The sequence below is a fragment of the Mobula hypostoma genome, chromosome 2, assembly GCF_963921235.1.
Source record: "Mobula hypostoma chromosome 2, sMobHyp1.1, whole genome shotgun sequence".
Lineage (NCBI taxonomy): Eukaryota > Metazoa > Chordata > Chondrichthyes > Myliobatiformes > Myliobatidae > Mobula > Mobula hypostoma.
The window spans coordinates 101,374,274-101,392,508 of record NC_086098.1 but is presented as its reverse complement, the minus strand read 5'-3'; the positions used below and the strand labels follow the sequence as shown (position 1 = coordinate 101,392,508).

At 36.6% G+C, this 18,235-nt stretch overlaps 1 protein-coding gene across 6 annotated transcripts in view; it reads left to right on the top strand.

Moving 5' to 3' along the window:
• The window catches only part of LOC134342318 (glutamate receptor ionotropic, kainate 2), a 534,599-nt gene that overhangs the window by 386,361 nt on the left and 130,003 nt on the right, over positions 1–18,235 (top strand). For all 6 annotated transcript variants that reach the window (XM_063040301.1, XM_063040302.1, XM_063040303.1 and 3 more), the window contains exon 11: positions 12,633–12,836. In XM_063040301.1, coding sequence (XP_062896371.1) covers positions 12,633–12,836 — 204 coding nt within the window. The remainder of the gene's footprint in view (positions 1–12,632; positions 12,837–18,235) is intronic.

Below are 18,235 nucleotides of genomic sequence, written 5' to 3'. Positions count from 1 at the left end.
ATTAGATGCACCTATTAAACAAGAGGAAATGCAAGGGCTATATCCTCTCTCCAATCAGCTAAGGCTCCGGGACCGGATGGATATACAGTGGAATTTTATAAGACTTTAACTGATATACTTATACCTCATTTATGTCAAATTTTCACTGACTTTATGTCCTCTGGGACTCTCCCGAAAACTTTCTATGAAGCTTCAATCTCTTTAATTCCTAAAAAAGATAAAGATTTATCTGAATGCGCCTCTTACAGACCAATTTCTCTATTGAATGTGGATTTTAATATTTTCTCTAAGATTTTGGCTAATAGACGAGAATATTTTACCTACTGTTATTTCCAATGACCAAACATGATTTATTAAAAATATTCACATTTTAATATTCGAAGATTATTAAATATTATTCACTCTTCTCCACCTAAAGAATCTGAATGTGTTGTCTCTCTTGATGCAGAGAAAGCTTTTGATAGGGTGGATGGTCTTATTTGAGGTTTTGGAAAGATTTAATCTTGGCCTGGGATTTATCTCCTAGATTAAATTGATCTATCATGCTGCTATGGCTGCTGTCATAACTAATAATCAAAAATCTCCATATTTTAGATTACATAGGGGTACTCGACAGGGATGCTCTCTTAGCCCTTTGTTATTTAACTTGGCCTTAGAACCCCTTGCTATTGCTCTTAGAGATTCTAACACTGTTCAGGGTATTAAGAGAGGGGACAAAATACAGAAGGTTTTGTTATATGTAGATGACCTGTTAGTTTATGTTTCAGATCCTAGGAAATCTAATTATTCTACGTTATCTATATTTTCTGAATTCAGTGGTTTTTCTGGGTATAAATTAAATTTACGTAAAAGCGAGTTATTTCCTATTAATAATTACTCAGATCCAAATCATCAAATACCTTTTAGTATTGCTAAAAATTACTTTACCTATCTTGGTATTAAAATTACTAAAAATATTAAGGATTTCTATACATATATAATTTTTTTCCATTAATTGGCTACACCAAACAAATGCTTTCTAAATGGTCGCCTACGACATTATCATTAATAGGTCGAATTAATGCTATTAAAATGATATTTTTATTGAAATTTTTATATATGTTTCAGGCAGTTCCTTCCTTTGTTCCTAAAATGTTCTTTGACAGAATAGATTCTATAATTTTATCTTGTACTTGGAACAATAAAAATCCTAGATTGAGTAAACCCTTATTGCAGAAATTTAAAAAAAGGATGGTGGTGTGGCTTTGCCTAACTTTAGAATGTACTATTGGGCAATTAATATTCGATATATTACTTTTTGGATTCGCTGTTCAGATATACATGAATATCCTTCATGGTTGGATTTAGAGGTAAACGCGGTGAAAGGATTCTCTTTGGCCTCTTTACTGGGAGCTCCTCTTCGCTTTTTGTTTTCTAAGATTAGCAGACAAGAATTTAATCCCATTATTAAACATACATTAAGAATTTGGTGTCAGTTTCGTAGATTTTTTGAGTTAAATAATTTTATTCTTTCTAGTTAAATCCATCTCAATTATTTTTTTAAACCATCAATTTTGGATAAGGCCTTTTTAATTTGGAAAATCAAGGGAATAATAACTTTTTCAGATTTGTTTTTAGGGGACTGTTTAATGTGTTCTCAGTTCGTGGATAAATATGATTTATCTAATGTACACTTTTTTAGATATTTACAAATTAGGAATTTTTTACGTGGCTTGTTGCTTATCCACTTTATATGATAGACGCTCTCTTTCAGTTTAAACCATTTCAAAATGGGTAAATCTATAAACGGTTATTAAACTCATGAATGATATCTAATGATAAAATTAAACACACTTGGGAATCAGAACTTAAAGAGTCATTTTCAGATAACCAAGGGAGTAAAATTTTTCATTTGGTTAACAACTCATCTGCTTCTGCCCGCCATTCCTTAATACAGTTCAAGTTAGTGCATCGGGCCCATATGTCAAAGGATAAACTAGTGCGCATTTTCTCCAAGATCAATCCTATTTGTGACAGACGTAATACTGAGCTGGCCACTTTAACTCATATGTATTGGTCTTGTATAAAGCTAGATAACTTTTGGAGAGATGTTTTTAAAATACTATCAAAAGTTTTGGATCTGGATCTACAACCTAATTTGTTTACGGCAATTTTTGGGATTATCCCATCAGAAGCAGGAATTATTCCTGTTTCTGCTCAACGTATGATGGCCTTTTCGACCTTACTGGCTAGGAGAGTCATTTTATTGAAGTGGAAGGATTCTAATCCACCTACGGTCTTTTATTGGCTCTCCTCCATTATGTCTTGTTTAGAGAAAATAAGAAGTCAGACATTTGATACATCCTTTAAATTTGAGCAAATCTGGTGACCTTTTATCCAATATTTTCATTTAATTTAATTTATTACTCTTTCAATCTCTTTTTTTCTGAAGTTTTAGATTTGATCAGAAAGTCTTTCCTTTTTTTACGGCCGTATCCTCAAAATGGACTGCCTAGTCCAATTTTTTTTGTTTTTTTTTCTATTCTATCGTGGTTCTTTTTCTTTTCATTTAAAACCCAATGTTTTTTTCTTTTCTCTTCATAAACTGATGAGGAGAATTGTCATTTTCATTTTTTATTATATATTTTATACTAGTTTAACAATATCTATGAATTTGACAATGTCTATCTTAATCTTGGTTTATACTGTTACTGATATATATATCTGAAATAATTCTCCTCTTGATTATATCTATGCTCCTTTTAAATCAATAAAAAGATTAATAAAGAAAGCATAAAATAACAAATCATACATGGCACACAATTAAAAAGAAATATATTTGTGAATGTTAACCAAAGAGTTAATGAAGATTAGAAAGGAAAAAAAAACAAAAGGGTTCATTATAATTAAACAGTCAAATGTGCACAGGTTTGAGCTTAAATCTTCCAAAAAGCCATATTTATCTTCCCTTGGCAGACCTCCACGACTGGGCTCCGTTGAATCATGTTTCCCACCGGATTGAATCCTATGTCCGGTTCACTGCAGTGTCTTCCCTCTTCATCTCCTGCCAAACAAGAGACCAAGACCCACCACTGGTGTCAGTTACAAAACCGCTCCCCCAGCCCTCTCTAAAACCTTCTCCCCATTCCACTTTCCTGATAGGATGGCCCACGTTCTTAAGCATCCCTTACCTCCAACAGTAACCCAAACACTCTTTCTACAGAAAGACCATTGCATGAAATGACCTGCAAAATTAGCAGTGAAACCTTTGCCAGGGTGTTACATATTTATAGTATAATATTTTCTTTTATGTGCTGTGAGCGATATGTTTTGTAGACACACCATGGTCCTGAACAATTTGGTTTTATATATGTACAATCAGACGACAATAAGGTTGAACATCTTATCACAACGAATGTCCTTAGAATACATGTTTCATTCTTCTAATCTCAAGAGATTGCGGGTTTATTTTACCCACTCACCTCAAAGAACATATTCCTTGTTCCAAGAATAAACCCTATCTCATTCTTTGTAAGGCAAACGTGATTTTCCTAAAATCAACAGGCCATATTATACACACTACATCAAGTATGGTCACACGATACAGTAAGCTTTCCTCACTATTGTATTTCAATTCTCTATTAATACTTTATCTATCATAGTGCCCAGGAGTTTGTCAAACAATGGCAGTAGCTTAGTATGACACTAAACTCTCATATGAGGTCCTCATCCAACAGAGCATGCATTTTCAAGGCCTCCTACAGCATGTGTAAACTAATCTCTTGATCTGGTTTATAGTTGTTTCGATTTCTTTACTGATTCAACTGATTTTCCTTTGAATCTTGTGGAGAAAGTTGCAGAAACCTGTGGTTTATGGCTGATGTGTTTAACTGCAAATAAACACTGTCATTTTGCTGTCGGCTCAAATGTGGGTGAGGAAACCTCAGGCAACACATGCAAAATGCCACAGACTAGGCAGCATCTATGGATTACTGTTTGGGTGGGGACACCATGTGGGGAAACCTCTTTGTTATTGCTGAGAATCAGTTCTTCTCCACATTGAACAATACTTTCAGGGGATTCTGAAATTAACAAGGGGACAGAATATACTCTGAATCAGGGAACTGTGATGTTCATCACCAAGAGTGGCTTTGTAGCACCATTTCAGAATGAGCTGGATGTTCCCTGAAGGACATAACCATCAGCAGGAGTTTGTAGCGTGTAATGAGTGAATACACGGTTAGGCCTACTTGACCTCTTCTTGACAGATGTATCGAGCCCTGAAAGCAATGACAGAAACACTGCTGCTAATTTCAAGTTGTTGTCCTGTCTGCGTACCCCTCAACGTATCATCTGTCAATCTAAACATACAGGAAACTCAGGAGCTGATCGGGAGGCAGTAACTCTTAAGTTGCGGGTACCTGGGTGACAGTGAGGAGAGGAAAAGGAAATGGGCAGCCAGTGCAGTGTACCCTGGTAGCTGTTCCCCTCAATAACTTAAATATACTTGTTTGGGGGGGTGGGGGTGGTGTGGTGCAAATGACCTACCACGAGGGAGACACAGCGGCCTGGTCTCTGGCTCATTGGCTCAGGAGGGAAGGAGGATGAAGATGGCGGTGGTAGTGATAGGAGATTCCATAGTTAGAGGAGTAGACACAAGATTATGTGGATGCAATAGAGACACCTGGTTGGAATACTGCCTCCAGGTGCCAGGCTTGGGGAGTATTAGGTACTTCCACTGTGTTGTTAGGGAGTTTATGGATTTTTACTCAATGATGGACGAATACCATTCAGTCTGCTGTTAGTTCTGAAGAGGCACTTACTTGAAAGTTGTGTTGTTCCCTGGTTTTTTACTGCCCATGTTTTCTGCAGCCGTAACAGATCTGGGTTTGGGAGGTGAAAATGAGTTGCAATGAATCTCTTTGATAATCAAAATGCAAATTAACTACAGCTGATAATTTTCAAACCAAATGGAAATGTAATATAATGTTTAGACCAGGGATTCTTAACCTTTTTATGCCATGGATCCCTTTGGCAGTTCAGTGAAGCCTGTGGACCCCTTCACCGAAAAATATATTTAAATATATAAAATAAAAATAGAGGATTACAAAAGAAACCAACTATATTGAAATATTAAAAAAAACAAATTTACTTAATAGCAATATATGCTTCTTTATCAATATATTAAATAATAAGGCTATACATTTAAAATATAGGCAAGTTAACTTTTGTTTGTTAAAGATTTATTTGTCCAAAAAAGGGCAACAACAGAACATATGAGTCAAGGAAGAGACTTCGGAATGACATCTATCACAAATAAGGCTTATATGAGAATAAAAATGAACTATTTATTTTTAGACATATGAGCCCAATGTACCACCTTAAATTGTACCGAAGTATGTTTAGCACATAAAGAGGACAGGTTAACTAATTGAAAATTATTTTCCCATTTTTCCGTAGGTAAATGAAGTTGAACTTCCCTTTTCCATTCAGTCCTAATTTTATCAGATATACCTGAATTTATTTTCATAATCAAATCATAAATGATTGCTATTAAACCCTTCTGATAAGGATTTAAACCTAAAATTTTTTTCCGTGATGTCGAATGGATATGAAGTTGGAAATATAGGTAGCTTAGTATTTTAAAAGTTTCTAATTTTTAAATATCTGAAAAAATGAGATTTAGGCAAATTATATTTATTAGATAACTGTTCAAAAGACATATAACAGCTATCCAAAAATAAATCACGAAAGCTTAATATACCCTTCATTTTCCATACCGAGAAAGCTTGATCTATAACAGATGGTTGAAAGAAAAAGTTAGGTGTAATAGGGTCCTGATAAAATAAATTGTTTCAAACCAAAACATTTACAAAATTGAAACCATATTTGTAGTGTATGTCTAATTATTGGATTAACCATTTGTTTATTTAATTTAGAAAGAACAAATGGAAGAGAAGTCCTTAAAATGGAAGTCAGAGAAAACCCTTGTACGGATTTACATTCCAGCTTTACCCATTGTGGGGTTAAAGTTATATCCAAATCTTGTGTCCAAAATATTAAATATCGAATTTTAATTGCCCAGTAGTAAAATCTAAAATTCGGCAATGCTAAACCACCATCCTTTTTAGACTTCTGTAAATACTTTTTTACTTAATCTAGGATTTTTATTTTGCCATATATATGAAGAAATTTTTGAATTTAAAGTATCAAAAAAGGATTTAGAAATGAAAATTGGTAATGCTGGAAACAAGTATAAAAATTTAGGTAGGACAATCATCTTAATAGCATTAATTCGACCAAGCATTGATAGAAACAATGGGGACCATTTAATAAACAATTGTTTAACCTGATCAATTAATGGTAAAAAATTATGCTTAAATAAATTCTTATGTTTCTTAGTAATTTTAACACCCAGATAAGTAAAATAATTAGTAACCATTCTGAATGGTGAACATCTATAAATTGGAACCTGCATATTTAAAGGGAAGAGGTCACTCTTATTAAGGTTCAATTTGTAGCCAGAAAAATTACTAAACAGATCAAGCAACAATATTACTGCCAGAATAGATTTTTCGGGGTTAGAGATAAATCATCAGCATATAGTGATAACTTATGTATTTCATTCCCCCCGGTGATACCAAATATATTAGTTGATTCACGAATAGCAATGGCCAGAGGTTCCAAAGCAATATCAAATAATAACGGATGACTAAGAGGACAATCTTGCTTGGTGCCATGAAACAACTGAGAAAAGGGAGATCTTTGATTATTGGTAAATACCGACGCCAAAGGAGTAAGATATATTAATCCAAGATATAAATATCAGACTAAAATTAAATTTCTCAAGCGTAATAAATAAATATGTCCATTCAACTCTGTCAAACGCTTTCTCAGCATCTAGTGAAATGACACGTTCTGGAATTCTAGATGAAGGAGTATAAGCAATATTCATTAATCTCCTAATATTAAAAAAATGAATAACGATTTTTAATGAATCCAGTCTGATCAACAGAAATAACTTGAGGCAATACCTTCTCCAGTCTAGTTGCTAATATTTTAGAAAAAAATCTTGGGAGTCCACATTCAAGAGGGATATAGGCCTATATGATACACATTCAGTAGGGTCTTTATCTTTTTTAAGAATTAAGGAAATAGTAGCGCCATAAAAGGATTGCAGTAATTTACCCTCAGGTAATGCATCCTTAAAAATTCTGTATAGCTGAGATGAGAGGATATTAGAAAAGAATTTTAAAAATTGTACTGTGTAACCATCCGGACCAGGTGTTTTACCTGAATTCATCGAAGAAATAGCATTTTTAATTTCATCTTCAGTAATGGGAGCATCTAATACTAAACGTTCATTGAATGATAATTTTGGAAAATTCAGTTTCCTTAAAAATTCATGCATTGTAGTAGAATCATCAGGAAATGCTGATTGGTATAATGAAATGTAAAATTCCTGTAAGGATGTATTTACCTCATTATGGTCAACGGTCAAGGTACCATCTCTTTTACGAATCTTAAGAATCTGACATTTGACCAAAGCAGTTTTCAATTGATTGGCCAGTAACTTACCAGAATTATCACCATGTGTATAAAACTGACTCCTAGTTTTAATTAATTGATTTTCGATCGAGGATGTTAGTAATAAACTATGCTCCATTTGAAGCTCAACTCTCTTTTTATAAAACTCCTTACTAGGAGTAATAGAGTATTCCTTATCAATTTCTTTAATGTTATCAACCAGCATATGTATTTCATTATTAATTTGTTTTTTTCAGTCCAGCTGAGTATGAAATAATTTGACCATGTATATATGCTTTAAGAGAGTCCCATAATACCCCACTAGAAATTTCTTCTGTAACATTTGTTGAAAAGAAGAAATCGATCTGATCCTTAATAAAATTAATAAATTTCAAGTCTTGCCCTTTTTTGGATAAATATTGGAAAGATATCTTTGATATTATTTCTACAGTTTTGTGTATTGATTTACAACCTCACCGAATTGCTGCAATTTTTGGGTTACCGATGATGGGAGATAGTTACTTATTCCCTTCAGCCTGCTGGATGATTGCCTTCCTTACATTAATGGCTAGAAGATCTATCTTATTGAATTGGAAAGAGGTCAATCCTCCTACTACATTTCAATGGTTTTCTCAAACTATATCTTGCTTAAATTTAGAAAAAATCAGAAGTGACACCTCTGATCCTTTGGTTAAATTTGAAGAAACTTGGAGACCATTTATTCAACATTTTCATATGATGTAGTTTGACCTTTCTCGAATCCTTTTTTTTAAAAAAATGTACGGATATAGGAGTGGAGTTAAGGACATTAATGATCGTATCCAATGTAATATGTTAGCCCAATTTTGTTTTAGTTTAGTTTAGTTTTGCTTAGCTCAGTTTAGTGTGTTTTTTTTTTCTTTTCTAGTTTGTTTTTTTTTAGTTTTTTTTCCATTTATCTTTTAGCATGTTCAATTATATTTAGAGTTGGGGAGATCTAACATACTTGTACTATCAGCAATTTTATCTTTGCAAATGTTAGCTATTAATAATGTAATCCCATTCTCTGTTTATCAATATTATTGTTATGTCTATAATTTTGAAAATTAATAAAAAGACTCAAAGAAAAGACTTATTTGTAAAGGCTGTTGTTGCTTAGCTTGAATAAGAATATTAAACTGTGGGGTGGTCTTAGACAAACCAATACAAATGTCATGTTGGACATCCTGTCAATATCGATTTTTTTTGTTTTAACGGTTAGAAATATTGAAAATCCTGATTCACAAAGATATGTTGTTGCAAATGGAATGAAAGCTTGCTATAGCTTGCCTTACAAGATGAGGATAGGCTTTTCTCAATGAACACCAGTATTCCTCAAGGCTGTTTGAGTTAAACTCCCATTGTAGTAAGTTATTGTCCTCAGATCAATAAGTTCATCTTTGTCTAGAACAACATCTTTGATACAGTTTATAGCAGAAAGGAAAGGATGGCGGATCCATGGTTCAACTTTAATAGAAGTAACTTTTGAAAGAGTTCTGAAGCGTTTGGAGGTGTTCATATATGTGTCTCTTCAAAGAAATTGACAAAAAATTTTGTATCTCAACTCTATCTTGGTAAAGCAATTCCTCCAGCATTTGAAAGTTCGCGAAGATGTCGACCTCTACTCTCTTCTTCCATATCAGCAGTTTAGAAAAGAAACATTATAATTTTTCAGTAGCATCCATAATGGTGACTTCAGGACCTTGAATTGAAGGATTTATTTAATTCATATGGTTAAGAATATCTGTCAGGTAAAGCCAACCAATGAATACAATACTTTTTTGTCAAACTTCCAAGGTTGCATTTTTCTTCTATCCTTAGTTCAAATAAGCGCATTAAGTCGTCCTCTGGAAAGCCAGTGAACTTTTGTGTGGTAGAGAAGCATTTCATATTTTGCATCCATTTCTTAACAAAGTCATTAAAAGTGTGATTATTCAGAGAATTGCTTCCAATAAGGTTGATGATTCTCATGGCTGTTGACAAAACTTCTTTCAGGGTTTTTGGAAGTATCTTTGTTGCAGTACATGTCAGTGAAAAAACAATGTGGTGATGACTTCAGGAGCTTCCTTTTTCATTGAAGTAGCAAAACCAGATGTACTATGAAGCAACAGAGGAGCACCATCTGTGCAAAGAATATGAAATTTTTCTTTCCAGTCAAAGTTTTGTTTGGCAGAAAAACTACTTACCATTTCCAAAATGTTGATGATCTTTGTAGTTTCCAAAAGTGACTCAAAAAATAGGAATTCTTCTTTGATATTGTCGACATGTGCATAACGAACAAAAAGAAGGAGCTGACTACATTGAGAGATACCTAGTTTCATCCAATTGCATACTGAATGGGAATTGCAAGGTTCCCAATTCCTCAATGGCCTGCTTCAAAATGTTGAAAGAAGTATCAACTATTCTAGATCATATCATATTATTTGATAAGGGAACCACTTCCAGTTTTTCGCTCTGTTTCAGTCGACAAACCATCTTGATCATTTCCAGTGCACATGGCTTTACTAAAGTCTCTCCAATATTGTGAGGCTTCTTTTGTTCAGCAAACTGGTAAACAACTTTACAGGATAATTCAAGTAATTTTTTTTTGTGAAATGCAAACCCAGGCGTTGGAGGTGTCTCAACTTTATCATCATAATTCCCCTTCTTCGACATTTCAATTTAAATTGAGTCTGCAAAAAAAAAGCTAAAATAAAATATTTTATTCAATTGACATATTTTGAAACTGAATTCTTGTGTGTTTTTTAAAAAAATTGTTTGATAAATCTGCAAAGAAACGGGTTAATTAAGTGAAGTGTAAGATATCAACAAAATTTGTATGCCAGGTAAGTAAAACAAGGCAGGTTTTACAATTCATCCAAAGTTATAACACTTTTCAGAGCTTTTAGATACTTGGATAGATACAAGGATTACAGCAGTAGCTTAGGTGTTATGTCCTTCCTGGAATTCAGCTATTGTTGTGTATTAAGTTATGTGACTTCCTGTGCCTTTCTAGTAATAATGGTTCTCATATCTGATATATCTTGCAGTATTTTTGCAATGTTATTTTTAAGATGTGCGGTATTTTCACAGAATAATAATACATGAACACCACTTATAAGACATACTGAGTGTGCATGTCCTTACTGCGTAACACGGAACTGTACAAAAAGGAAGAACTAAGAGAAACACAGATCTTGCATCACTGTGCATGACCTGTATCACTTCCCAGTCTGTTAGCAATAATAAGATATTGCTTTAAATAACGCACTTTAGCAATTATTACAACTGTCAACAAGTTTGAACTTGCCTGGTCTACACTCGTAGCTTGCACACCTATCCGTATTACAGAAGGCCTTATAATATGGAGAGAGAAGAATTTTCATTTGAACTGTCCAATTTTGCAAAACATAAACAATAAAAATGACTTACCTCCTACGCATTGGTCAACAAGCAGTTGTAGATAGGGAATAATGGAGAGCAGCGTAGATGTCTGGAACAGAAAGTTGAGAATGTGCGACTTCACTATTTAGTGGCTGGATGCCTAATAGATACAGGCTGCCCAAAAGTTGGCCTGCTACGCCGTGCAAGTTGCTGCAGACAGCAAGACTGCAATCACAGTCGATCTAGCGGCAGCACTAATAACTACTGTAATTTTGAAGTAGTAATGATATTTTGAGATATTTGTAACAACTATAATGTGTTATGAAAATATCGGTGATTTCTATTGGTGACAAAGTCACAGATACTGCTAAAACTACTGTGATTTGTTGGCTACATTCATAATTGAAGGAAATGCTAAATTGCAGTTAGAGGTTAGTGAAAATAAAGGTGTAAATTTTTTCGCATACCAGTTCACGGACCTCCTGGAATCTATCCACAGACCCCTGAGGACCCCAGGTTAAGAATGCCTGATTTTGATGAATCTGGATCTGACTTCCTAGATGTAGTGGATAGAAAACGAATAATGAAAGGACTAAATAGAGAGTATGTGGAGAGGATATTTCCGACAGTGGGGAAGGTCTAGGATCAGAGGACACAGTCACAGAGTATAAGGAGGAAGAATTTCTTTAGCTAGGATGGCTGTGGAGGCCAATTCATTGGGTATATTTAAAGTGGACATTGATAGGTTCTTGATTAATTAGGGTGTCAAAGGTTATGGGGAGAAGATATCAGAATGAGTTTCAGAGGGTTAATAAGTCAGCCGTGTTAGAATGGCAGAGCAGAGTCAATGGGCTGAATGTGCTAATTCTGCTCCTTTGTTTTATTGTCTTATAAAACCAGCATCCTCTTTGGACACCATAATGAAATATATACATTAGTCCCTGCATGTGTAGGACACCAAGGCAGAACCAGAGCAACAAAATAAGATGGTGATGCTCCTGATCCTCTTGCGTGCCCCTTTCACCTCTTGGCTCAGTGACTATGACACTTGACATGAGATGGTCTATCTCTTTGTATGTATACAATATGGCGATCAGAAAGGGATTGAAAGAGTCCTTTTTGAAAATATTATTATCATGTTACATAATTGTACAGAAGCTAAAGTCAAACAACAACCCATGATTCTCGGTGCAGGGCAATTTGTACAAGTTTAACTTAAAATAAAAGTTTTCTGCAAGGAAGAGGTAATATTCAAGTCGTTATGTTACTACTTCTCTCCATTTAATTTTCATATTTAGGCCTATTTATTTCGGCTTGAGAGAAGCAGAAGTAATGTACTTAAGTAAAACCAATAGATGCTAATTATGGTCAGGAAGTACTCGCAGTGAATTATTTGTTATTTCTATATATCAAATGCTTATTTATCATTTAGTAATTTTAATGGTCATGAAAATTTAAATGTCAGGATAAATGAAAATAGAACTCAAATCTGTTATTTCAATGGCTCTGATCTGAAATTACAGCCTTTCCAACAGCTAATAATTCAGTTTCAACAGCTCCCACTGCAAGGAATGCCAGCCTTCAGGGATTATAGCCAGAAGCCTTTGAAATTTATCTGCTCTGACTTAGGTCTGTACCTGATTAGTGGAGGGCAGTTGTGGTAGACATTATCTCTAAGATTTATTTGTCACCAGGGACATGTAAAGTCCTTGCATTGATCTCTTTTCTGTTATCAACCTTCACAGGAAGAGCCTTATGTGATGTTTAAAAAGTCGGATAAACCTCTTTATGGAAATAGCCGATTTGAGGGATTCTGCATTGACCTCCTCAAGGAATTGTCCAATATCCTCGGATTCACCTATGAGGTCAGACTGGTGGATGATGGGAGATATGGAGTTCAGGATGAAAAAGGACAATGGAATGGAATGGTCAGGGAACTGATGGATCATGTAAGTAATTTTGCTTGGAAATATTATAAATACAATAAAAGAAAAACCATCATTTTCAATGGATTTTTTTCACTACGGTATGTCCCAAAGGGCTTCACAATCAAGTAGGTACTTTTATAATGTAGAAAGAGTGCCATAGATGGACTTCGTAAAAGCTGGTTTCAGGTAGCATGTGCATATGATTACAGGGAATGTGATAAAGAGAGCACTTAACTATTTCTTTTGTGAGAATCTTTCATTAATAGTATGGATTATGTAAGAATTACTGGTTTTACAGATCTGCAATAAAATGGCAAGAAAATGTAAAGAAAAATAACAACTGGATTATTTTATATAATGTACATCTAATTTCATGCCTGAAATATCTTATTACTTTTAATTGTAACTTAAGGAGATCATGTTGGCATAGTAACTTGACTTGGACGATACCTCAGCACATTTTCATTTGGAGGAATCATCATTCAAGTTGCTGGCCTGTCATAGGTATCGAATGCCTCTTCTGTGTGCTTAGCCTTTGATATTTTCATCCATATCTCCTTACAATGTAAAATTGAGCTCTTCAGCCCATCGAGTCTATACCAGATCATAGGACAATCCCTTTTCCCTGCTAATTTTAACATATTCTCCCCATGTTACTATCAACTCCTCCCTGATCTACCCCACCCGACTACAGTTAGGGCAATTCACAGTGCCCCATTGACCTACAGGACTTTGGGATGTGAGGGAGTATCTGGTAGAAATGCAAGTGGTCACAGTGTGAACAACCAAACCTAGCAAAAACAAAGGAATGGAATGGTGGAGAGAGGAGGGGAATGACTCACATCCAAGGCTCTTCATCTTATGTTCTCGATATTTATTGCTTATTTATTATTGTAATTATTTCTTTCTTGTTGTATTTGCAGTTTGTTGTCTTTTGCATACCGGTTGAATGTTCAAGTTGTTTCAATCTTTTATTGATTCTATTATGGTTATTATTCTATTATGGATTTATTGAGTGTCCCTGCGAGTAAAATGAATCTCGGGGTTGTATATGGTGATATTTACTGTGATATTAAATTTAAACTTTGAAATGTGATTCTCAAATGGGGAAACTCTGGAAGTATTCATTTGGTTGTGGTGTAACTTTAGGACAACTAGGTCCCTGTTGTTACTGTTGCACTGACATTGAGAATGGTTTGTATGTAGAGGTCTATTCAGTGATAAAAATTCCCAGATTGATTCCTGGGATGGCAGGACTTTCATATGATGAAAGATTGGATCGACTAGGCTTATACTCTCTGGAATTTAGAAGATTGAGGGGGGATCTGATTGAAACGTATAAAATTCTAAAGGGTTTGGACAGGCTAGATGCAGGAAGGTTGTTCCCGATGTTGGGGAAGTCCAGAACGAGGGGTCACAGTTTAAGGATAAAGGGGAAGCCTTTTAGGACCGAGATGAGGAAAAACTTCTTCACACAGAAAATGAATCTGTGGAATTCTCTGCCACAGGAAACAGTTGAGGCCAGTTCATTGGCTATATTTAAGGAGGAGTTAGATATGGCCCTTGTGGCTAAAGGGATCAGGGGGTATGGAGAGAAGGCAGGTACAGGGTTCTGAGTTGGATGATCAGCCATGATCATACTAAATGGCGGTGCAGGCTCGAAGGGCCGAATGGCCTACTCCTGCACCTACTTTCTATGTTTCTATGTAAAGGTGGCAAAATATTTGCTCAGGTTTTGGATTCAGTATCAGTTTTTTTTATCACAACATGAAATTTGTTGTTTTGCAGGAATAGTACAGTGCAGACATAAAATTAGTATAAATTGCAAAATAAATTAATAATACAGGAGAAAAGGAGTAAGGAATAGCATTCATTGGTTCATGGACCATTCTGGAATCTGATGCCTGTGGGGAAGAAGCTGTTTCTGAATCATTGAATGTGGGCCTTTAGTACCTCATCCCTGATGGTAATAAGAAGAGGGATAGCATGCCCTGGGTAGTAATGATGGATGCCACTTTCTGGAGGCAGTGCTTCTCGTTGACGTTCGCAATGGTGGGGAGGCTTGTTCCTGTGAAGCAGCTCAGTAAGTTTACAACACTGTGTGCGCTCTTGCAATCCTACGCATTGGAGTCACCATACCAGGCTGTGATGAAACCAGTCAGAATGCTGTCCACGTACATTTGCAAAAATTTGCAAGACATACCAAATCTCCTCAAGTTTCTCATGAAGCAGAGCCGCTGGCATGCCTTGTCCATGATTGCACCTCTGAAATGTCAATACCCAGAGACTTAAAGCTGCTTACTCCTTCCACCACTGACCTTGCCTCAACAAGGACTGGTACATATTCCTCCGACTTTCCCTCGCTGAAGTCCCCAGTCAGGCCTTTGATCTTGCTGATGAATCTTGTTGCTGTTACTCCACTGAACCAGCCAACTTGCTTCACTCCTTTACACCACCTTGTCACCATCTGAGATTTTAGCAACAACAGTGGTGTTATTTATGAATTTATAAATGAAGTTTGACCTGTGCCCAGCCACACAGCTATGAGTATAGAGAGAGTACAGTAGTGGACTAAGCACACATCCTTGAGGTGCACCTGTGTTTATTGTCAGTGTGGAGAAATGCTAGTATCAATCTGTACTAACCGTGGTCCCCCGATGAGGAAGCGGCAGATCCAGTTGCAGAGGGAGGAACAGAAGCCCAGATTTAGAAACTTGATGATTACTACTGAGGGGATGATGGTATTGAATGCCAAACTATAATTGATGAACTGCAGCCTTATGTATGCATTGTTGCTGTCTATGTGCTCCAATGCAGAGTGGAGAGCCAGTGAAACTGTGTCAGCTATATAGACCTGTTGCAGCAGTAAGCGAATTGCAGTGATTCATGTTCTTGCCCATACTGGAGTTAACTGTAACCATAATGAACCTCTCAAAGCACTTCACTATGGTAGATATGAGTACTACCAGTTGATAGTCATTGAGGGCAGCTTCTTGAGCACCGGTACAACTGGGAATTATGGAGTTCAGATACATAATTCCCTGAAAGTGGCGTCTCAGGTAGACAGGGTTGTAAAGAAGGCTTTTGGCATCCTGGCAATTCATAAATCAAAGTATTGAGTATAAGAGTTGGGATGTTATGGGGAGGTTGTATAAGATATTGGTGAGGCTAAATTTGGAGTATTGTGTACAGTTCTGGTCACCTAACTCTAGGAAGGATATCAGTAAGATTGAAAGAGTGCAGAGAAGACTTACGAGGATGTTACTGGGTCTTCAGGAGTTGAGTTATAAGGAAAGATTGAACAGGTTAGGACTTTATTCCTTGGAGTGTAGAAGAATGAGGGGAGATTTGATAGAGGTTTACAAAATTATGAGGGGTATAGACAGAGTAAACGTGAATAGGCTCTTTCCACTTAGATTAGGAGAGATAAATACGAGAGGACATGGCTTTAGGGTGAAAGGGGAAAGGTTTAGGGGGAATATTAGGGGGAGCTTCTTCACTCGGTGGGAGTGTGGAACGAGCTGCCATCTGATATGGTAAATGTGGGCTCACTCTTAAGTTTTAAGAATAAATTGGATAGGTACTTGGATGGGAGAGGTCTGGAGGGTTATGGACTGGATGCAGGTCAATGGGACTAGTGGAATAATGTTCTGGCACAGACTACAAGGGCCGAATGGCCTATTTTCTGTGCTGTGGTGTTCTATGGTTCTATAATTACTGCCGTTTTGAAATAGGTAAGATCCTCAGAATGCAGGAGTGAGAGTTTGAAGATATCCTTGAACATTCCAGTGAATTGGCTGGCACAGGCTTTTAGTACCTGACCAGGTATAGCACGAGGGTTTTGTAAGGGTTCATACTCTTGAAGGATGTTCTGACATCCTGGAGGATCACTGGATGGTGTGGGGATTTGCACAGGCATGGGTTTATTCACCCTTTCAAATTATGCATAAAATGTATTGAACTCTTTGGAGGGTTCTGGTTTGCTGGTCTCCAACACCACAGATTGAGCCATTGGCAAACTGCAAATCTCCTGGTTCATCCAGGTCTTCTGCTTTGGGAAGACTCAGCATGTTCTCTAAGGAACGTGCTCTTCCATGTAGGTCTTGATGGAGACAGTGATGGCTGTAGCATATTAATTCATATTCAAAGATAGTTCCCTGAATATTGCCCAGTCCACTGATTCCTGTAAATGCTCCTCCACCTCCCTTGACCATACATTTGTGGTCCTCAGTCTTTGCTTCTACTCCTGAAGTACAACCAGGTGGTTGGAATGCCAAAGCGCAAACTCTTTGGTATATTAAATGTTCCTGATGGTGGTGCAGGAGTGCTTTCATATCTGACCAGCTCAAAATGAGTAAAACTTTGTATACTTTCTAGGAATGGATTAATTGAACAGTTCCATTATGGTAGGTGGAAATCTTGTTAAGTTGTTGTGTATGTTGCCCTGTTGGCAAGCCATCAGTATACTGATGAGCCTGGTTGCAGCCCCAAAAATCTACAGGAGAGATGAAGTCAGGCAAGAATGATGATACAGTATGGATCTGGGTAGAGGTGTCATGGAAGTCTGGGCAGTGATCCTAACCATGGAAGTAAGGGTGAATTTGATTTTTGCGGATACAGTGGGTGAATCTGGCACTGTATGAGTGTGTGAGTCTGACTCGCAGGGACAGTGGATGAATCTGATGTGATGGTAGGATTGAATCTGATGTTAGAGCAGGAACCTGACATTGAACTTGGCACTGGATGATCAGAGGTGGGCGAAGAGGCAACACTTCATTTTTTTTTTTTTGGAAGCACACCTCTCACCTCCCCACCACCACACATTTAACTGCTGTCATTTCCAAGAAGAATCCAAGTTTCTGTGCATTAATAAAAATATATTATATCAAATTGTCCTTAAAATATCTCAGTATCTGACCTAACTTGCCTCCAGTAAAACCAGAAATACAAACTAGAGATGGGTTTCGGACTTGAAACATTTTTATCTTGCCTTCCATCTGCAATCTATCTATTCTGGGGTTTGAGATTCTTACCTTAGCCTCAGCTTTAATTTAATATGGTAGTGATGTGCTACACGCAGTGCTAGAATAATGACACGTAGTCAGCGAGTTGGAGTTGCGATAAAAGAGATTTATTCAAACTTCGCGGCCTCCTTTAAAGCTTTCCTGTTCCCGCATTCCCCGGGCGGGACTGCTGTGGGGAATGCACTAGCATCGCGGCATTTGCCAAGGCTTCTTTGGTTTTAACGAAAGCGGCCGCGGCCTCTTCATCCCAGGTAATGTCCTTGCCCTTTCCGGACATCAGGGTGAACAGGGGGCGCATGATTCGGTCTGCTGAGGGGAGGAAACGGTGGTAGAAATTCACCATACCCACGAATTCCTGCAGGCCTTTGATTGTGTTTGGTCGGGGGAAGTGGCGGA